Genomic DNA, 23,649 nt, shown 5'->3' with positions numbered 1-23,649 from the left:
AATTGTGTTTGATAAGATAAAAAATTTAAAAACTCATAAAAATAATGTGTAACCATAGTTTGGTATGGCCTTCCCTGCCCATCTAAAAACCTACAAAACTGTAGGTAAATTACATTTCTATTTTTCAATCAGTTGATTTAAGTAGATATAAATATTATAAAATACAGTAAATGAAATTATAAAGCCATACTAAGTCTTTTCCTGATTACTAAAGTAACATAGATTCATTATAGAAAATACAGAAAATTAGAAAGAAAAATAGCATCACTTCTAAAGTCATCTGTCACCTACAGAAAATTAATGTTTGTTTCCTATGCCTACTGGCTTTTTTTTTTAACTTTACCAGGTAAAATGATATTACATGTATTGTTAGTGTTTCTTTTTAATTAAAAAGACAGTTATTGAAAATATTTTATGTGTATATCTCTGGGTTATTAACTCTTAGATACAAAATTGAAGAAAACATCTTCCATACCTTATATTTTTATGGATATAAAGCAACCAGAATAAGCTCCTAAAAACCAAACCTAGTTATCTCATCAGCTTGCTTAGAAAACTTCAATAGTTTCCCACTGTACTTATAATAAAAGAAAATAAATCGCAAATCCTAGTGCCACTGGCCTCTCCCACTCTTCAGCCTTCTTTCTCTTTAATTCTGTGGCAACCTCACTCAATCACTTTGGTTTTCTTTCAGTTTCTCTAAGACTGGGCTTCTTCCTGCCCCAGAGCCTTCCCATAAAGAACTGGTATCCTGAGCCAGAATTAGAACCCAAGTTTCCTGGCTTTTCCTAAAACAACACTTCTGCCACAAAACACACAAAAAAACCTAAGCTGTCAATTTTCAACTTTTCTCATCTCACAGCACACATAAACTAATTACAAAATTCTGCATGCAATAGTGTGCCTGCCAAGACACACCAGTTCAAATAGTTACCCTACGTGTCATTTTTTCTTTTCTATCAACCTCTACCTAGTCCCCTCTACTTATGAAGAAAAGGATAATACATGTGATGGTCCCAGGCCATGTCTGATGCCCCACCAGGGTGACTCCCACCATGGACATCTTCCCAGTCTTCCTTTGATTTCTATATGTAGGTTTTAGAGGTTGCATCACACAGGAAGTACTGCAGTTTCATTTTCCAGCATTCTAGCTAGAATGCCAGGACCACACTATATAACATAAAAGTTTTTATATCAGTCCTGGTAATTATTGATACTAAAACTAAACAGCTGCAAAAATCCTGGGGTTACATTTGTCTATAAAGAGCCTTCTAAAGGAAAAAAAGTCATGAATCGTGGTTAACTTAAGGAAATGGTACAGTTTTAAAAGACCCAAAATGAAAGAAATAATTTCTGACCTTTAGCACCACTGATAACAAGTCCAAGCTCTGCACAGACAGAAACACAGACAACTTCATGGTCATGGCCTGTGAGAACAGCCCTTGGTGCAGGATAGTCACCTGCAAGGAAATAGCAACAGAGAGTACTGTATGCTGATGACAGAAATGAAGAGGTACTGTTAAATCAGATGTTTAAAATAATAACAATTAATGTTTGTTAATAGCATTTACTAGCTGTGTTTTACCACGAGCCAGTTACTTAACCTCTCTGCTGTTTCTTACTTAGATGACTGGATAATGTAACAAATATAATGTGCTTACATTATAATATGGTGATAATTATTCCTTTTTCCTTGTTATTGTTATAAAACAGATACCAAACTGCCAAAGCATTTACATGCCTTATCTTATTTAATAACAGCAATATTCAGATGAGTTAGGCACTGTTATTATCCCTCTTTTATAGCCAAGAAACCCATGTTTATAACTTGTACAAGTTCATACAGCAAGCAAATTCTGGACCCAGAGCTATCTAATTTTAAAATGCATGTTCCGACCCCTTTTAAAATATCCCTGAGGAGCTTTGACTATTTTAAATCCTCATCAGTGGATATGTTTATTGATTTTAGAGAGAGGGGGGGAGGGAGAGAAAGAGAGAGAGATGAGAGAGAGAGAGAGAGAGAGAGAGAGAGAGAGAGAGAGAGAGAGAGAGAGAGAGAAATGAGAATAAACATTGACCAGTTGCTTCCCATACCTATGTATGTGTCTGTGTCCTGACCAGGAATCAAACCTACAAGCTTTTGTTTCATGGGATACATTCCAAGCAAATGAGCCACACCCACCAGGGATGATTTTTGAAGAGAAAGGAAAGGAAAGAAGAAATGGTCATCTTAATTTCTCTCTTGACTTTATAAAGTCAAAGCCAGCTAAAGAGTCCAGCTGAACTATATGCCATAAGCATTCCCACTGTAAGGTGCTTTCAGGAACACTGAGTGAATGCCTTGTAAGTGACAGGCATTCTCCCAAGGGGCTAGAAGTGGGAAATATAGAGGTATAAGACATAACCTGGAACTGTTGAGAACACACCGAACAACGCTGGCCTTGCATAGGCTTACTCTCACCACAAGCACTCAATAGTGAAAAGCATGAAGATGAACAAGTGTATGTGCACAGAGTATAGTAGGGAAAAAAATAATCCACATAAAATTGAAGAGATAATCAGAATATTTGGTGAATAAACTGCATGAAAACAGTGTGAGAAGGGTCAGCAAAGTTGAAAGGACATCATGGCCAACACTGTCTTACTGGGAAAACTAGAGAAGCCAGTTTGGAAGGAAAGTGAAGAATCTCTATAGTCTTGGGATGTAAAAGTGTGGAGGAAAAGAAAACAGAAGTCATAAAGGAAATCTAGAAGGTGAATTGGGTATAGTGCCAACCTGGGAAGAGCTGTGATAGTTCGTTCAGTAAATGGGAAAAGAGAGCCAGTGTTGGCACTAAAGGAGAACCCAAAATATTCACTGGAACAGCTCCTAGAGCAATGGAAACTAAAGAGAAAATAAACAAGTGGGACTACATAAAAATAAAAAGCTTTTTCACAGCAAAAGAAACCATTAAAAAAACAACAAGAAAGCCCACTGTATGGAAGAACATGCTTTCCAATGTTATTTCTGATAAGGGTTTAATTTCCAACATTTACAGGGAACTCATACAACTTAACAAAAGTAAGACAAACACTCCAATCAAAAAATGGGCAAAGGACCTCAGTAGACACTTTTCAAAAGAGGACATACAGAAGGCCAAGAGTCCTATGAAAGCATGTTCAAATCCACTAATCATCTGAGAGATACAAATCAAAATGACAATGAGTACCATCTCACACTTGTCAGAATAGTCATCATCAACAAACAAGTGCTGGTGAGGATGCAGAGAAAAAGGTACACTACTGGTGGGAATGCAGACTGGTGCAACCACTGTGGAGAACAGTATGGAGTTTCCTCAAAAAACTAAAAATGGAACTCCCATTTGACCCAGTGATCCCACTTCTAGGAATATATTCCAAGAAAATAAAAACATGAATCAGAAAGGATATATATACCCCTATGTTCATAGCAGCACAATTCACCATAGCTAAGAGTTGGAAACAGACTAAGTGGATTAAAAAACTGTGGTACATCTACATAATGAAATACTATGCTGCTGTAGAAAAGAAGGAATTTTTACCATTTGCAACAGCATGGATGGAACTGGAGAGCATTATGCTAAGCAAAATATGCCAGTCAGAGAAAGATAAATATCACATGATCTCACTCATTTGTGGAATATAGTGAACAAAAACAGGTCCAGAGACAAAGAAGCATTGATCAGACCATCAAACCTAAGAGGGAAGGTAGGAAAAGGTGGGGGTAAGGGGAAGAGATCAACCCAAGGACTTGCATGCATGCATATAAGCATAACCAATGGACATAGACAATAGTGTGGTGAGGGAGTGAGAGGGAGGGTGAGGAGTAATGGGGGGATAAGGACACATATATAATACCTTTATCAATAAAGAAAAAAATAAAACAACAACATAGATAACTGATTTATAAACTATGTGTACAAACATAATTTGGGACAAGCATGTTTATACATCAATATAACAATGTAACAGTTGGAATTAAAATATTGGGCAGAAACAACCAAAATAAAATTCAACAAATATATGGGAAAAAAAGATTCACTGAAGTGAAATTCCCTTGAAGGCAGTGTAATCAGAAAGATGGACATAAAACACTTACAGTCCATTTAATCAGACTCAACAAATATCAATGTTTTGTAATACCTCACTATTTCATTAAAAGCATCACACATATTAATATCTTATGTTGCCTATTTATCTTTTTTAATTTAAAAATATTTCTTACTGATTTTATAGAAAGAAAGGGAGAGGGAGGGAGAGAGGAAAGGAAGGAGGAAGGGAGGAAAGGAAGAAGGAAGAGAGGGAAAAAGAAACATTGATTGATTGGCTGCCTCCTGCATGCACCCCGACTGGCAATCAAACCCTCCACCTTTTTGTGTATGGGACGACATTCCAACCAACTGAGCAACACAGCCAGGGCTCTAACTTTTCATTTTTAAACAGCTCTAGCTGTGACATTGGTTTATCCTGGCTGTGTTGTTTAGTTGATGCTATATCATCTTAGCAAAGAGTAAACATTATATGTAAATACTAGAGGCCCGGTGCATGGAATTTATGCATGGAGGGGGGATGTCCCTCAGCCCAGCCTGCACCCTTTCCAATCTGGGACCCCTCGAGGGATGTCCAACTGCCCGTTTAGGCCTGATCCCATTCTGCCTAAACGGGCAGTCAGACATCAGTCTCACAATTCAAGACTGCTGGCTCCCAATAGCTTGCCTGCCTGCCTTCCTGATTGCCCCTAACTGCTTCTGCCTGCTAGCCTGATCACCCCTAACCACTCTGCTGCCAGCCTAATTGATGCTTAACTGCTCCCCTGCCAGCCTGTTTACCCCTAATTTTCCTCCCCTTCAGGCCTGGTCACCCCTAACTACCCTCTCCTACAGGCCTGGTCCCCCCGAACTGCTCTCCCCTGCAGGGCTGAGTCCCGCCCAACTGCCCTTTCCTGCAGACCCGGTCACCCTAACTTCCCTCCTCTGCCAGCCTGGTCACTACTGACTGCCCTCTCCTGCAGGCTTGATTGCCCCCAAGTGTCCTCCCTTGCAGGCTTGGTTCGTCTCAACTGCCCTCTCATGGCAGCCATCTTGGGGGCAGCCATCTTGTGTGTTGGAATGATGGTCAATCTGCATATTACTCTTTTATTAGATAGGATCGAGGCCTAGTGCATGGGGGGGGGGGGCAGTTGGTTTGCCATGAAGGGTGTCCTGGATCAGGTTGGGAGTTCCCTTGGGGTGTGGGGCAGCAGGGGCGAGGGGCCTGTGGTGGTTTGCAGGCTGGCCAAGCCCCATTTTTTCCCTAGCAACCAAAGCAGAGGCCTTGGTATCTGGGATATATTTATCTTCTACAATTGAAACTTTGTAGCCTTGAGTGGAGGCCTAGGCCAGCAAGGGCAGGCGGAAAGCTTGGCTTCTTTCATTGCTGGGGAAACCTAAGCCTCCCTCATGCTCTCTATGGTGATAACCATCTTGGTTGGGCTTATATGCATACTCACTCTGATTGGCTGGTGGGTGTGGCTTGTGGGTGTAGCAGAGGTATGGTCAATTTGCATATTACTCTTTTATTAGATAGGATGCCTTTGTGCATATATATGTATAAACTTCATTATTCACTTTAAGTTGTCAGTATAATTGCCCATCACTTTTTTCCTTAAAAAGGCATGTTGTAACTTGGTCTTATAACTACAACTCTTCCAGAATTCTTGGTATTTCTCAAGCTACAATCTATGTACCCTGAGATCTGTGAATATTTTATGGAGGTAGAAAAGTTCTACAAAAAGTTTCAAATTTGAGATTTGTATTTTAATAATTCTCTAAAAATGTTTTTAACCAGTTATAAGGATAAAATTTCTGTCAAAATTTAGTCAATGACAATTTAAAGTTGAAATTAAATTAAGTGATTGTTTTTCCAAATAGGGCTCACGGGCAAGAACACATTTCTCTGAGTCATTGTTAATGACAATTTTGTACACTTTAAAGGGGTCCGTGTATTAGTCAAGTTTGAGAAACATTACTGTAGACTTATTTTTTCCTCCAAGTTCATCTTTTCAAGTTGGCATTTATCTGATTTCCCTTTGTTTTTAATGTGTTTTTTACTAGAGGTCTGGTGAATGAAATTCATGCATAGGAGGGGGGTCCATCAGCCTGGCCTGGGTCTTCTCTCAATCCGGAACCCCTCAGGGGATGTTGGGTCTAAACTGGCAGTCAGATATCCCTCTTGCAATTTGGGATGCTACACGCACAGTGACCATACTTTCTATACAGGAGAAAGGCTTCATGCTGTTGTATGAGCAGCTACATTTTTTGCCCTGATTATAAAAAGTAGTATATAACATGATCCTTCTGAGGCAGTAGTACCATTTTCCCCATCTTATAGTGGAAAACTGAAGCAGAGAGAAGTTAAGTAACTGGCTTTATCACACAGTTATAAATGTCAGAATCAGGGCCAACCACAAATTGTACAAGCCAGATTCCATGCATGTCATCGCTGCTGCATCCTGTTTTTTTCAGTGTTAGAACAGCCTTGCCAGTTTTAATTTTTAAATCTAAGAGACTGTTCCCAATATATAGGGTAGGGTCCTTAGACCTGGCCAGTGCTCAGGGCCATCTGTGGGGCACCCGGTGGGCCAGATGTACCCGCTTTGACTGGCAGCCTGGTGCTGCCTGCTGGCCAGTCCTGCCCCCCAATTGCTGCCACCAGTCAGAGGCAACTCCTGCATTGAGTATCTGCCCCCCAGTGGTCAAGTGTACGTCATACAACCAGTCATTCTGCCATTCGGTCAATTTGCATATTAGAGTTTTATTATATAGGACTAGAGGCCCAGTGCATGAAATTCATGCCGGGGGAGGGGTCCCTTAGCTCTGCCTGTACCCTCAGCAATTCAGGACCCCTACACCTTTTTCTTATCTAGCTAACCTCTTCATATTTTAAAAAATTAACTGAAATATCACCTACTCTAGGAAATCCTCTTTGAACAAATGTCTTTACAATCTGTATTAATATTTTCATAGTATACCATTCCTTTTCTTTAACAGCTACTTAGAGTGGATGCAATGTGGTTTTCATTTTTGCATATGAATTTTTTCTTCTTGCTCTTGTAATAGCAAAGCTTATTTAATTTACATTTGCTCTTCAAGGGCTCATATTTTGTTCAGTTTCTAGTTGGCTCTCTGCTTTTTTTAAGCTATAAATTTGGGTTGTGATAGTAAGTCTCACTTGTAATCAAGCCTGTAGTTCTCTCTATCTGACTATTTCTATTATACCTATCACTTTAGCATATCAGAAATTGTGTTCATTTATAGAAAATAATAATAAATGTCACCTGATCATTTGGTCTTCTAGTCATATTTTATAGCAAGATGTATTATTCTAATAATTTAACTATTACAAAACTGATACCTACAGAAATAAATCACATTGAGCAATAAAGAATGACTCAAATATCAAAGCATAGTACACTTAAGGCCTCCCTTGTCCTGTGCCTCAGATATCATAGCATAGTACACAGTTCACACAGAATTCAGCTTTTTTTAAAATAGGAAGGGATGTCATACTCATGAAGCAGCTATTTCCACACATATTTTTTTAATTTAATTCATAGCACATACTCTTTGTACTAATTATTAGAAAACCATCCTGCCGAAACCGGTTTGGCTCAGTGGATAGAGCGTCAGCTTGCGGACTGAAGGGTCCCAGGTTCGATTCCGGTCAAGGGCAAGTACCTTGGTTGCGGGCACATCCCCAGTAGGGGGTGTGCAAGAGGCAGCTGATCGATGATTCTCTCTCATCGATGTTTCTAACTCTCTATCCCTCTCTCTTCCACTCTGTAAAAAAAATCAATAAAATATATTTTAAAAAAATCATCCTAGCAATTGTCTCCATTCCCCTCTTTATTGTTGCCTTACATTCTGATGTTATTACTGCACTTTTATCATCCACTCGCTCTAATAAGATTGTGAATTTTTAAGGGCTGAGATCATGACTTGAGCTTGTGTTTCTTTGTCATGGTGCCTAGATAAATACTCAAATGCCATCCAGTCCAAATGACAGTGATGAGATAGGCCCACCATTGCTGGAGACCTCTGATTTTTATTTAAGAGCCTCACTTGTTCTGTGTCTTTACAGAGGGGTCAGTAAGGGCTGAGGGAAACCTAGACAGAATTCCCCTCCTAAAAGACTTTGCTAAGCTGGCAACTGGAACTGCCAGGCATTTGTGCAATTAAAACCCAGACACACAGCAGTAACAAAGGCACTGGTCTCCTACTGCTAATGCAGGAAGATCAAACCCCAGCCTGCAGGAACTCACCCTGGCAGTCAGGACCAGGCTGCTGGGTAGACCTGGGCTGGTGTTCCTAACTCTGGGAGAGGGAGACTTCCCATGGCTGCAGGCTAGAGGCCCTAGACTCCACACCACATGTTCAAACAGGTCCCTAGCACAGGTTGATCAGTGGAGTGGCTTCTTTGCCTGGGATTGCAGGGCTGCTTGGCCATGCTCAGCCTAGCCTTTTTGCCCCATGATCATGAAATGGCTTGGACCCGGGCTCTTCACCTGCAATTGCTGGGTGGCTTGGACCCAGGAAGCTGCCTGATGCTGCTGCTTGGGTCCCCGTCTCAGCTTGGATCTGCCTGCTCAGGTCCCTGACTGTAGCTTGGATCCCATCAGCTGCATTGGGCCTCTGCCTGCGAACTTGTGTATGCAAATTTACCTGCCATATTTGCTGTGTTAATTTGCATATCACTCCTGTTTGGCTGTGGGCATAGCGGAGGTATGGTCAATTAGCATTTTTCTCTTTTATTATTATAGATTGATTTCAGAGAAGAAGGGAGAGGAAGAGAGATAAAGGAAATCAATGATGACAGAGAATCATTGATTGGCTGCCTTCTATGCACCTCCTATTGGGGACCTACCCCACAACTGGGCATATGCCCTGACTAGGAATCAAGCCATGCCCTCCTGGTTCATAGGCTGCTGCTCAACCACTGAACCACACAGACTCTGCTCCCTTTGTTTTTAGAATTAAATACTTTTTATAAATTAATTACATATTAAATATTTATAACATATATAAGATTAAGAGAAAATAAATTCTCTTGTACTTACCACCTAGTTTAAGAAATATATAACACTATAGGCCAGGGGCACAAATTTGTGCACCAGTGGGGTCCTTCAGTCTGGCTGTGCCCTTTCGCAATCTAGGACACCTCAGGGGATGTTGGACTGCCAGTGTTGGCCCGATCCCCATAGTCCAAACCAAGGGACCCCACCAGTGCACAAATCTGTGCACTAGGCTTCTAGTATGCATACAGGACCTTTTGTTAATCTCTTCCCGCCCTCCCTGCTTCCCTCTGAGATGCATCAGTCTATTCCATGTTTTCGTGCCTATGCGTTGACTGTCTGCTCCCCTGGTGGTCAGTTCACGTCATAGCTATTGGTCAAACAGCTGAATGGCCATGAATGATCACTTAAGCTTTTAGATATATAGATTACCAGTAACCTTAGTGCCTCCTTTCTTATATCTTAGACTTAGAGAATATTATGCCTTCTAAAAAAGAACTCTGTGCTTTTCTTTTCTCTTCATTCTGGCTGAGTTCATGAACTTGCTTTCATAGTACTTGAGTTCCTGGAGTGCTGGCCTGGTTTCCTCTGTGAACTCTTATTCTGGGTTGGATGGATTCCCATCATCTGCCCATTTTGTCTCGGAGAATTGTACCTGCCTCCCAGCAAGCATCCAATACTCTTCCCTTCTGGTCTGTCAACATCTCCTCCTTCACACCCACTCATCTTCTGTCTCCCTAGAAATTGCTCACACTTTTATGTGAGTTTTCTCACCTGCATCAGCTTCAATTTTACTTTCGAGGCAACTCATACTTGGATGGAGTATATGTGTGTATGTGTGTGTGGTGGGGAATGGTTTGGCAGGCCATATCAATTGGTGATCTTTTCTAAGTTTATGTATAGTACTATAATATGTTGAAATATTGGTAGAATATCATTTGTAATTGTCAGCAGTCTGAATTTGTATGAGACATAGTTATATAATTTATAAAATTACGTTTCAAAGACGTCCTGAATTTCCTGGTAAAATAAGGATTATTAAGATTTTATGTGAAATACTATCCTTAATTTTTCTAAATGAATAATTTTATCAGAGAGACTGGTGAATTTAAAAACATTGAAATTATATGTTTAATAAAATTTATATATAGTAAGAGTTTCTCAAACTTTTTCCTTATATGCTATAGAAAGAATAAAAAGCAATCTAGTTCTATTGCAGGGAATTGAAAATGTATAAAATATTTAAAATATATTTTGTGATGTAATATTTCTTTCTGTTAAGAAATACATTTTCAAAAGCTAGCATCTGATTTATAAAGTTTAAAAATTTTATTTATCATTACAATACCCCCAGATCCTTTGAATAAACTGCAGAACTTAGCTATTATGGGTATCATTTAAGACCTCTGAAAGCACTGTTTCCCTCTTTAAACCAGATAAAAGTAAATAAAAAGTAAATAAAACATTATTCAGAGACTTTTGAGTTGGAAAACTTGCAGCAGGGAAAAAGCACATTTCTTATTTTTCATTTCATTGCCAGGGACAGATGTTATGCACTTCAACAATCATTCAAAATCTTGGGAATATTCTGTCACTGTCACATCACAACTGATGGATGTAGCTGAGGGTTAAAGTGCAGGGGGAGGTGCAGGTGAGACCTCCTCTCTAAGGACCACAGCGCCATCACATTCAGTGTCCAGTCATTTTTTTTAACAGAAGCATTCTCTGTGTGAGGGAATTACTATGAATGAAAAAGAACAAAAACATTCAATTTTGAGATTCCTTATGGAATTTTATATTTAGAAACTCTAAATATAAAAGGCTTATCATCAACAGATTCCATATCATTTTTATCAAACATCATTTTAGTATTTTTAAAACAGATGATGAAAAAAGTACAAAGGCATTGGATGTTGCCATTCACATAGAAGTGACAAGAAGAGCTTTTTCAGTGAGGTAGTCTATAGCTTTTGAGAAATGATCAAAGTAAAGATTACTCATGGTTCTTATTTTCAACATAATTTGTGGAACTACTAATATGCTTTGGTCCTTCTAAATCAGAACTAAGCAAAAACAGCAGTTTCCAAGGTCTCTGATCCTCAGTACAGTTGTGCTGGAGTCAGAAGTCAAACCTCCTGATGCTATCCGACATTTGGATTTTATCTATGACTGTTGTTAAGTTATTGCAGAATCATTGCAGAAGGCATTTTCATTCATGCTTATACCTACATAAAATATTATAGATTTTTTACTTAAATCCCAGAATAAGAGATTTAATCAATGGGTGCTATCATTCTATAACTACTCTGATTTAAAGATTTATATTAAAAAATATGTTAGATATTTGCTGGGATAGCTCAGAAAAACTGTGTCAGTGAGAAGTCTTTTATCAAGACACTGTGTTCTCAGCCACAGGTAGGACTGCAGCTGAGGTCTGTCTCAAGTATCCAAAATGCCTGGGTCACAAGGTTACCCACATTAAGAACATTCAACAGGAAGGAAAACATCCCATGATGCGGTTTCATTTTATTATATATTCATAGAGTACTCAATGAAAAATAGAAGAGCGATAGAATCCTATTTATTCATTCTTCCTCAGAGACGAATGACATTGAGCACATTTTCCTCTGAGCACTACAGTTGCAGGGCAAACCTTTTATCTTTTAGTCTTGAACCTAGATCTAGGGCACAGTACATTACTCTCCTACCATAACCTTCCCAAAATAATCAATATTGTAACCCACCTACCTTTCCCAAGGAAGTATTTTTCTGCCTAATGCCCAGAGAGCCTTCTTCCAACCCTGTCTGTGCTCTGAAGCTCTCTGATTATGAGAACAGATTAGTCACTTTTCTGTTTTTTTACCTTGCTTCTGATGCAGGCCAAAGGCTATTGCAGCCTTAGTTCCATGAAGGTAAAGGAAAGGCCTCCAAAGACCCAGTGCCATGCAGCTAGCCCCTTCCTAGTCACAAAACCTATAAAGTCTCCTAATGTCAGGCTAAGTATTGGAGGGCTGAGAGGACTAATAGACCAGGTCCTGTGCTAGAGATGTTATACTACAGATACCACGTGGCCTTCAGAAAGTCTTATGAGGTAAAACATTTCACACATATAACTATCCTTTAATATTTAATCCTATAAATATCCTTAGTGAGAAGATAGTTTAACATATACTAAACCTTAGTAAGATTCCATTTTCTGAGAAATGAGTCAAATTCATCATCTAATATGTATCATACATTTGAAATACCTGGGCTATTCTTTACTCATGCTTTCATCTCTTATGATGCCAATGGTTAGTGGTGGTTGTAGAAATGGGGACCAGGATAGTCATTTAAAAAGAAGTCTGGATGAAAACAAAGACAGGGATGTTATCTGGCCAATGTTTTGTGACAGGTTATGGCTGGCAGGAGGATCAGAGTCCAGAGCTGAAGCATGCACAATGGGAGCCTGGGAAGGGATGTGTGCACAGCTGGAGTCTCCTCTTCAATGGGGTTCTCATTGCATAGTGTGCCTGCTGCTCACACATTGCTAAAATGCTTGTTTTTAAAAGTGAAATAGAAAAATCACAATACCAATGTCTTATACATATTATTAGAATATTTGTAGGTTTGAGTTGAAAAGATGAACAGTAAATTCTCTTTAAAGTTTCCTATTGCTACAATTTTCAAAATTTTCTATACATGTATTAACTAGTCTCTATAAAGCACCTCATATCTGGTATAAACATTAAAGCCACACATTTTAAAATCAAAATTTTATTTTGAGATGAGGTCCCAATGTGTTTTAAAAGTCTGCTAAAGAGACTATCTTGTGACTATCTTGTTGGAAGATACAGCACATAATGAGAACTGTCAAGTCCCAAGATCAATGAAATTTGAGGCTCTAGGGATTCTAGGGATAGCATTGATCTTTTTAAAGAACACCAGGCAGATATAGGCTGTAATATATTGCAAAGAGGGGCTCAGGAGGATTAGCGGCCAAGTCCAAGATACCTTTCCTGACAAAAAATTCAATCAGCTTTCGGCACAAATTGCTTGTTCTGCTCTTCTTTCTCTCATACAGTAGACTGCTACCAATTAAAGTGCAAAAATTAATTTTTATCACTTCCAAATTCAGAATTTTTGTGAAAGTCTGTTTCAGATTAAAGCACCTGTCCTTCACATGTCTATAATCCTATTATCGAGTCAGGACCTATTTAAATATCTAAGAACATTTTGATGTTCACAGTCACAAGTTTGAAAGAGTAATAATGATTATAAGTATAAAATTCTAGATAATAAATACAAATTGTCTCTTCAGGAGTTTGACTGACCAGGAGTTCGACCACTTGCTATGATGTGCTCTGACCACCAGAGGGTGGCGTGGAACAAAGGAAGGCCGTGGCAGCGGGAAGGCTCCAATCAGCCTTGATCACTGGCCAAACCAAGGGACCCTACCCATGCACAAATTTTGTGTACCAGGGCTCTAGAATATTAATAAAACAACTATGATTAAACTGTAACCTATGCTAGGTATCTTTTTCTTTATTCTTTTATGGTTTAAAACTCTTTGTAATAATCTGTTTTAAAATTTTCAGTGTCTTGGTCATAAATTCATTGAAACTATAAGATAATTAGAAAAAAAACTTTTTTTTCTGAGTTGTTTAGTCACAACAATATTTCTGACACAATAAAACCATAAACTCTTACCATATCTAAAAAATCCATAAACATTACTTATTTTTCTCTGTGGCACTAAGAGAGCTATCCATAGAAAAATAATGATAATGCAAAAGAAGCATAAATATACAATGGTGGGCAAAGTAGGTTAAATTACCAGCCATCACCATCTAAAAGATAAATCATAAATAGGAATATAAAATAATGATAATATGATAATAAGACCAATAATACAAATGAAATGTTAAAATGATTAATAAATAACAGTACAAGAATAAACTGTTTCACATACTCACAACTGTAAACCTACTTTTTCTCATCCTTGTATTAAAGTAACTTGAGCAGTGTGCAAAGTAAGGTGAGTAAATGCATCTTTTGATGTGGTACTGTATAAATACGATTCAGCCTCTGACATATAAAGCAATTCATTTTCTATACCAAAGCTAATCTCTGAATCCTAACAGCCACTGGAATATTATGTTTCATGCTAGGATCACAAGTCTTGGTTAATATATACAACCCTCCAAACCTAAGGACACTGTATCATACACTTAAATATGAATTTATACATAACTAGCTTTTTGGTCTTGAGGAGCAATGCATTATGAAATAGGAAACACATCGCCTGATTCTATGACCTGTGAATTGGTAGCTAGAACAAATGAAACTAGAAGAGAAAAAAAAATCTTTTTTTCAGACTGTGAGTTTTCTGATAGCAAGGGCTACATCTATGTCAATACCCATGACTGATCCCTGATGTGTCAGTCAATTCAGTGTGTGCTGTCACTGCCTTTACAAAAAGTGCAAAAAGTGAACTGCCAATGTATATAGTCTTTCTAGTCACAAATATTTATGCCCCTAGCGAGGGCATAAATTTGTCAAGTTAATCAAATCCTTAGTATGATTAATTATTATTTTTTCCTATTGTGATTATATATATGGCAAAAAGCTGAAGGCAGTTTTTACATAACCATCAATTTGTACCCAAGAGGTAAGACTAAGCATTTTGTAGATGCTCAAAATATTAATGATATTAAATATCATCTGATAGTAATTCCTTATTCATAAAACACATATGTAATGTATAAATACATCCAAACAAGAAAAGCAGTTTTGTGATCAGTGTAATATAGATTACTGTAAACGGCAGAAGCTTAGGGATTTTGACTCCAAAGCATCCTCTGCTGATAAGACCTGGACAGCATTATGCTAAATAAAACGAGCCAGTCAAAGACAAGTACCATATGATTTCACTCATATGTGGAATCTAATGAACAAAATCAATAAGCAAGCAAAACAGAATCAGACTCATACATAGATAGCAGGCTGACAGCTGTTGGGAGTTGGGGCTGGGTGTGGCAGGTGGAGCAATCAAGCAAAAAAGAAAAAACTCGTAAGACAGGGACAACATTGTGGTGATTGCTGTAGGAGTGGGCCTGGAGGGAGGCAGAGGAGGGTGTATAGGGAGGATAAAAGGTGATGCACGGAGACTTGATTTCAGGTGGTGAGCACACAATGCAGTGTACAGATGATGTTTTATGGAATTGTGCACTTGGAGCCTATATATAATTTTGTTAACCAGTGTCATCCCAATAAGTTTTGAAAAAAATAGTACCAACACACAGTAGACATTCAATACATGCTTGTTGTCTGACTAACAGTTTAGGTGCTCAGCCTGTGTATTATGGAAGAGCATTACATGTATTAAAGACAACATGAAATAAATCCATATTACATATGTCCACATTAAATGTCCAATAAAGTCTTCACCAGGTGGGTTTTATGATAGTGGTTTAGGTTCATAATGATGACAATATCTACTAATAAAAATAAATTCTTATATGTGGAAGTAATACTGAAAAATATAGACTGATAATATTCTGCTGTAACTTTCTTTTTTTATTATTTATTTATTTATTCATTTATTTTTCTTTATTGATTAAGGTATTACATATGTGTCCTTATCCCCCCATGGCACCCCATCCCCCTACTCCTGCTCTCACTACTCTGTTGTCTGTGTCCATTGGCTAGGCTTATATGCATGCATACAAATCCTTTGGTTGTCCTCTCCCCCTTACCCCCCTCCCCTGCCTTCCCTCTGAAGTTTGATGGTCTGATCGATATTTCTGCTGCTGTAACTTCTTAAGGGCAATCTTAAATAAAATGCTGCATTTTAACAAATACAATATTCACAATTTTGTTTTTAAGGATTAATATAAACATTTCCATTTATATAGCTCCTGTTGTAAGGAACTTTAAACACTCCAAATATTACTACATCTAACTTTTCTTGCTAACTGATCGATCAAAGCTATAATCAATTGTTAACCACCTTTCGGTTTAAAATAACATTAGAGAATAAAGTAGCTAACAGATAATTACTATAATTTAACACTTTTCTTCAAAATTCTTTACACCATAGCAGTACATTATATAAAATATCTTATCACTACCAGATGGTAGCTTTAAGGAGTTAAATACTTTTTTGAAATATAATTTTAATCATTTCTGAGCTTCATTTTGAAAATGTTAATTGATTGGATTTAAAGCAGTGTTCTGTTTAAAAAACATTTAATAATAAATCTAATTTTTGTCAATATAAATAGACAATACTAAACAGACTTGCTGCTTAATTCAACTTTTCTAATGAATGTTACACTACCTGTTATACAGAGACATTGGAAATATGTGAAAATACATTTAGATTAAAAAATGTGATAATATTCTATACTTGAGAATAATAAAGCTATCACTGGCAGATCAAATGTCACACACACATTATAATTTGTTACTATTTGGAGTATGATGCTTCTTATAAGGTAGAATTGGTAGCTAATTATTTGGCCAGTTGGAAATCAAGCAATGTTGATTTTTTTTTTCTTTAAAACAGTATTATATCTTAGTTTACAACTTAAAACAGAGGCTGGCCGAAACCAGTTTAGCTCAATGGATAGAGCATCGGCCTGCAGACTGAAAGGTCCCGGTTTTGATTCCAGTCAGGGGCATGTACCTTGGTTGCGGGCACATCCCCGGTGGAGAGTGTGCAAGAGGCAGCTGATTGATGATTCTCTCATCGATGTTTCTAACTCCCTATCCCTCTCACTTCCTCTCTGTAAAGAAATCAATAAAATATATTTAAAAAAAAATAAAACAGAGGCTGAAATGTATAATACACACACTATCTTTTATCTACACTAGGGGTGTCGAACTCAATCAGAGAAGGGGCCAAAATCTAAAATCCAGCCAAAATCGCGGGCCGAATGGTTTACTGTACAGTCATAAACTGACAATGTCATAAACTGACAGCGGAGTGCAGTGATGACAGCGCGGTGCGGGCCACATTGCAAGGCCTGGAGGGCTGGATTTGGCCCGCGGGCCTTGTGTTTGACACATGTGATCTACACCAACAACATTACTTCACAATATACTTTGTTTCTTCATCTATTGCTCTTCAACGGTAGCTATAGGCAAGAATAAAACCCCACAAAATATTTGGTCATCTATTCTATCTATCTATCTATCTATCTACCTACCTACCTATCTATCATCTATCTATTTTTTTTCTGTACTATGATAGCATCTTTGCTCCTATCAATTGAAAGCCATTTCCTATTTTTGCAGTATTCCTGTCAAAACACATAAGAGTTGGGGATGAGTGGAACTTGAAGAGTAAATGTACAATTCAGTTTCATCCCCAGCTATCTCACAGGTTGGAATGGACCAGAGAAGGCAGCCTCCAGCCATGCAGTTGCAATAAACCATCTTGCACATTTCTCATCTATTCTTACAATATTTCAGTGATAGATGCCAACACTCTTAAGAAATTTTTATCTCTGTTAGTCATCAATATTCCCATAAGTCATGTTTTGGTTTATTTGGAGTACTCTTTAAGCTTGGACCAATGTATGAATTATAATTAGAATAACCTTGGTTTAGGTACTTGCGATTACCAATGCGTTATAGAAACCATTCTCTATTTTACTATAAACATGTGAACTTGAACTACTGAAAGCTTGGTAATTAAAAACAGTAATTATATCTAGACATCCTCTTCTCTGGTTCTCAGTCACTTAACACCATTTATTGAAAACCTATTATGTGTGATACTATGCCAGGAATCAGAGGCTTCAAATGGAAAGGGGGAGACTCATGACACGCTTCAGCACTTCCTCAAAACAACAATTCCAAGGAACAATAACTGATTTCCCATGAACAAAGGTTCCATGAAAAAACATCTTTGGGAAACTGTAGATTAAACAACTGTTAACAGATTTATTTGTGTAAGACTTATAGCTTCATAGCAAATAAGAATATATCTGGTATTTTCTAAAATTATTTTACTCTGGATTCCCATTTTTTCCCCCTATAGAAAATCTTAAAGAGCACTATTGAATAAAAACACTTAGGAATCATCCCAAGCAAAGAAACCCCCTTATTAATTTTTTGCCTTCTCAATGACTATTCTGAAGTGGGTTCTCAATCATGTTAAATGAATACAAGGAGATAGTTACTAAACTATTATACATGGCAGATAGTAGTAAATGTCCTCACTGAGGTACAAATAAAACTTTATGGACATTCAGAGAAGGGAGAGAATATATTCACCTGGGAGAAACTGCATGAGGTTTAATGAATCAGTTGACACTATAGGACATTTCTGAAGGACAGGGGCATTTGGAGATAAAGGAAGGACAGATAAGCAGAATGCCAATGTGAAGGGACTTGGGAGCATCTCCAGGCTAAAAGTTATTATACCTTCTCTTTTTTACACATTGAATAAAGCTACATTCTAATAGAAATTTTTGCCAACCAACTTTCATATTTTAAAATCCTTACAAACTCAGGGAAAACTATTAGGAAAATTAAAAAGGGAAATCATACTTAAATGAATTTATAGTTTGATAGGACAGCTTTAGACAATACTTACTGCTATTAGGGTTGTCTCCAATGATATGGTGTCGCCCACTCCAGTACCAGAGAAGCAGGGTCGCATCTCGAGACCCTGACACAATATAGCAGTCCCCACCTATGTAGGACTCAGACCTGGCCAAACAGGTGACTACATCCCAATGGCCAAATACAATCTGAGTTAATTTCCCTGAAACACAGAAACAGCAGATTTAATTCATTTGCAATTTTTTTATAAATGGCAAGAGCTTTATTTTACTACTAGAGGCCTGGTGCATAAAATTTGTGCACAGGGAAGAGGAGGGGTGTCCCTCAGCCCAGTCTTCACCCTCTCCAATCTGGGACCTCTCAAGGGATGTCTGACTGCCCGTTAGGCCTCACAATCCAGGACTGCTGGCTCCCAAATGCTCGCCTGCCTCCCTGCCTGATTGCCCCTAACCGCTTCTACCTGCCAGCCTGATCACGCTTAACTGCTCCCCTGCCAGACCAATTGCCCCTAACTGCCCTCCCCTGCAAGCCTGGTCACCCCTAACTGACTTTCCTTGCTAGCCTGGTTGCTCCCAACTGACCTCCCCTACAGGCCTGGTCACCCCTAACTGTCCTACCCTGTAAGCCTGATCACCCCCAACTGCTCTTCCCTGCTAAACTGGGCACACCTAACTGTCCTCCCTTGCCAGTCTGGTCACTCCTAACTGTCCTCCCCTGCTGATCTGGTTGCCCCAACTGCTCTCCCTTGCTGGCCTGGTCACCCCTAACTTCCCTCCCTGGACAGTCTGGTCACTCCTAACTATCCTCCCCTGTTGGCCTGTTCCCCCCTAATTGCCCTTCCCTGCAGGTCTGGCCACTCTCAACTTCCGTCCCCTGCTGGCCCAGTCACCCCTAACTGCCCTCCCCTACTGACCCAGTCGCCCCTAACTATCCTTCCCTGCAGGCCTTGTCCCTCCCAACTGCACTCCCCAGCTGGCCTGATTGCCCACAACTGCCCTCCCCTGCTGGCCATCTTGTGGTGGACATCTTGTATCTATATGGGGGCATCCATCTCTGGCCACATGGGGGCAGCCATCTTGTGTGTTGTAGTAATGGTCAATTTGCATATTAACTATTTATTATATAGGATTATATAGGACCAGAGGCCCAGTGCATGAAATTCATACAAGGGGGTGTGTGTTTCCCTCAGCCCAGCATGAACCCTCTCCAAGCTGGGACTCTGGTGGGATTGGGCCTCAATGGACAGTCAGACATCCCGTTCACAATCCAGGACTGCTGGCTCCCAACTGCTCACCTGCCTACCTGCCTAAATGCCTCTAACTGCTTTTGCCTGCCAGCCTGATCACTCCCTAACCACTCCCTGTCAGCCTGATAGACACCTAACTGCTCACCTGTCAGCTCAATTGCCCCTAACTGTCTTCCCCGGCTGGCCTGGTCACTCCTAACTTCCCTCCCTTGCCAGCCTGGTGTCCCCCAATTGCCCTCCCTTGCTAGCTTAGTCACCCTTAACTGCTCTCCCTTATGAGCCTGGTCACCCTCAACTGCCCTCCCTTGCAGGCCTGGTCCCTCCCAATTGCCCTCCCTTGCAAGCCTGGTCCCCCCAACTTCTCTCCCCTACAGGCCTTGTCCTTCCCAACACCCCCCCCCCCCCCCCGCAAGCCTTGTATCCTCCAACTACTCTCCCCTGCTGGCCTGGTCACCCCTAACTGCCCTCCCCTGCTGGCCTTGTCTGTCCCAACTGCCCCCCTACAGGCCTGGTACCCCACAACTAACCTCCCCTGCAGGACTGGTCCCCCCCAACTGCTGGCCTGGTTGCCCCTAACTGCTCTCCCCTCTAGTCTGGTTGTCCCCAACTGCCCTCCCCTGCAGTCCTGGTCCCTCCCAACTATCCTCCCCTGCTGGCTTGATCACCCATTATTGCCCTCCCCTGCCAGCCATCTTGTGGTGGCCATCTTGCGTCCACATGGGGGCATCCATCTTTGACCACATGGGCATCCAACTTTGACCACATGGGGGTGGCCATCTTGTGTGTTGTAGTGATGGTCAATTTGCATATTACCTCTTTATTATATAAGATATTTTTGAAAAGTGACCCTATAGACATACAAATTTTTAAAATAATTAAATCATAGTGATAGATTTGCTTTCTTGAATTGCTTCTGAAAAATAATACAAGACTATCACTTGGGATTTTTAGAAAAGGACTTATAAGATAACACAATGATGATTTTTGTTTGGGCCAGACCAAAAAGAGATTTAAGGTATTTTACTAGATTTGATTTGGAAGGGGACAACAGTCCCCTTTGTCCTGTAAAATCAGGGTTCATGCTAAAGTTCAGAATGGATAGCATGATAAATAGTTATTAACTTATAATGTAAAAATTTAATTTGGTTCTTGGCACTCAAGATAAAAATGCTTGTATTATTATGATTTCATTTTATGATTTAAATATAACAATAGGCATTTTAAAGAGAATAATGTATTTCAAATCAAAGGGTACCTGTTTCTGTAGAATAAACTCTGAAACTCTTATCCCAGAATCCACAGATGAGAATATAGCGATTATCCGCTGTGACCACAAAACAATGTGCATTGATTTGTATACTCTGGTCAACAAGGTCTGTGATCTGCCGTTTGTTCACACCAGAGTTATTAGCTAAATGTAAATAGAAAAAAAAATATTTCATAAAAGTTTCATCAAGCATTTATAGATGTAATACGTTTATTCTTCATTTGTGTAAAAAAGGTTTTAATAAGAGTATATAGGTTAATATTTTATATTTACCCATGAGGAATAGAAACATTTTTAGTAGCAGTGATTATTTATAAACCACATTACATATTTAAAAATTGTCATAAATGTAAATTCTTCCTCCACCAATAAATACAATATAAGGAATTCAAGATAATGACTTTAAAATAAAATAATAACAATATCTAAATGCACTTAATTTCATATATGTTTACTATACACAAGTTCATTAGTGTCCACATGTTCAACATTAATGAGGAATAATACTGTCTGAGATATACTATATAAGGAAAAAATATCTTAATATTTTCAACAATCTGTCATTTTCTGATAGTATTTATAATTCATATAAAAAGAGGATAGAGATTTGAACAAGGGGTGTTGCTATATGGGCAGTTTCACAGGAACATTTAGGTCAGTAGCTTTAAAGACTTGGATTGTCAGCAAACAGAAGGCCTTTCCAGAATGGGCTGGCAGGGGACCAGAGAAATGAAAAAGATGGGAGAGGAACTGTGAAGAGGAACTGAAGGCCAAGAGTCAGTGGACAGAACTGGAATCTGAATAAAGTCAAGAACACAAACACAATCTGATTTCCCTAGTGCCTGTCTGTATGCCAGTCTATCTCTTACTCTACACCGCCCTTTCAGGCTAAATCTATAGGCTGAATTCTGAAACAGAAAATGTGATGTAGAAGATCACCATCACTCTCTAACACTAATTAAATCTATGCGCTACTATTTGTGGGGATCTACTAACACTATAATAATATTTACTAAAGAAGATAAACAATTAAAAAAAAAACTGTGCAAAAAAGGTAGCAAAGAAAATTAAAGATCCTAAGTCACTTAAACACTCTGTAAGTTATCTATCTATATATATGCTGATATGGTAAGTGCCCAACTGTCCGGGTAATGACCTCACGTAGCAATGCCCAGCTTCCTCTCCCTAGCAGCTAGCTCCTTTCAGTTTCTTCAGCCCAGGAACACGACTTGCTTTATAGCCAGATGGAAACATTTCACACTGTAACCAAATGTCTGTGAAGCATTTTTCTATGCCTCATCTCATTTGATCCTCAAAGAAGTCCTGAAATAGGTAGATAGGAGACTTGGTGGAATCCTATTTTCTTTCCATTAGCTAGAAAATGAAGATTTAGAAAGTTTAGAAACTTGACCTGACTGAAAAGAAGTAAGAAATGGTGGACCTTGAAAATGATTTTAGGTTTTATCACTGTACAGAATATAGTCAAACACTGCTGCAGTTAAATATTTTACCCTTTGTTTTCCCTGCATGCTTTATATTATAATAATAATCAGCTTCATGTTGATATTTACTACTGTTTTGCTGTCAATTACCTGGAAGAGAAGTTAGGGTGCTTCATTGGGATGTAAAAAGTTTAGCTAAATCAGAAAGCAGGTCTAATTAAGCAAGTTTATTCTATATCTATAAAAGGCTAAGTTAACTTGCACATGCATGATACATATAAAGCTCTCGCTGGTGCCAATCGCAAACATGTGTTTTAATCTATCATTGTTGAATGTGAATTTAGTTGACACATCTATTATTGAGAAAGGGCGAATAACAATAGTAAAATTTATTCTAAGTAATTTATTTTCAATGTGCATAATTTGTGCACCAGGCAACTGGTAATTATATCCTAATATATAAAAACCCTGGGTCATAATGACCAGTAACGACCGAGGCTCGACCAACCGGAAGTCAGTCCTGCAGTCAGTGATGGGTTGCCACTGCTTCTGCTGCAGGCAAAGTGCCCAGCAATGACTGCTGAGGGGGCTGCAAATCAGGGCTGAAGAGAGCTCCCTCAGAGAAGCTGAAGAGAGAAGCAGGAACTGATCCATAACCTCTGTGGCAGCTTTTGATCAGCACTTGCCTCTCTCTTTCTCACCCAGTTTTGTTAGCATACATAACTCCATTTCTCTCCGGGCCTCCACTAGGGCTGCTGATCAGCCCCACCTTTCTGATCAGGCCCCATTGATAGGCCCAGAGACACTGACTTCCAATCAGAACCAAATCTGGGTCAACTGTGAGGAGCCAATGGTTGCCTAGGAGGCAGAGCTTTTGACCCTGACTGTCATAGAAACCAACCATTCAGAACCAAATTGGCCAGCAGAGGAGGGCAGTTGGGGGCTTGATCAGGCCTACAGGGGAGGGCAGTTTCGGGAAAGATCAAGATGGCAGGGGAGGGCAGTTAGGAACAATATTAGGTCGGCAGGAGAGGGTAGTTGGGGGTGAGATCAGGCAGGCAGAGGCAGTTGG

The 23,649-nt window shown here is 39.2% G+C and overlaps 1 protein-coding gene across 4 annotated transcripts in view; it reads right to left on the bottom strand.

Moving 5' to 3' along the window:
- Positions 1 to 23,649, bottom strand: part of NBEA (neurobeachin) — a 796,980-nt gene that overhangs the window by 5,485 nt on the left and 767,846 nt on the right. For all 4 annotated transcript variants that reach the window (XM_084879290.1, XM_084879291.1, XM_084879292.1 and 1 more), the window contains 3 exons: positions 21,124 to 21,279; positions 18,654 to 18,824; positions 1,359 to 1,460 (listed from right to left, as the gene is read on the bottom strand). In XM_084879290.1, coding sequence (XP_084735416.1) covers positions 1,359 to 1,460; positions 18,654 to 18,824; positions 21,124 to 21,279 — 429 coding nt within the window. The remainder of the gene's footprint in view (positions 1 to 1,358; positions 1,461 to 18,653; positions 18,825 to 21,123; positions 21,280 to 23,649) is intronic.

The sequence above is a fragment of the Pipistrellus hanaki genome (genome assembly GCF_964339955.1).
Source record: "Pipistrellus hanaki genome assembly, chromosome: 3".
NCBI classification, from domain to species: domain Eukaryota; kingdom Metazoa; phylum Chordata; class Mammalia; order Chiroptera; family Vespertilionidae; genus Pipistrellus; species Pipistrellus hanaki.
The sequence above is the reverse complement of the archived record's forward strand: the minus strand, read 5'-3'. Positions and strand labels throughout refer to the sequence as shown.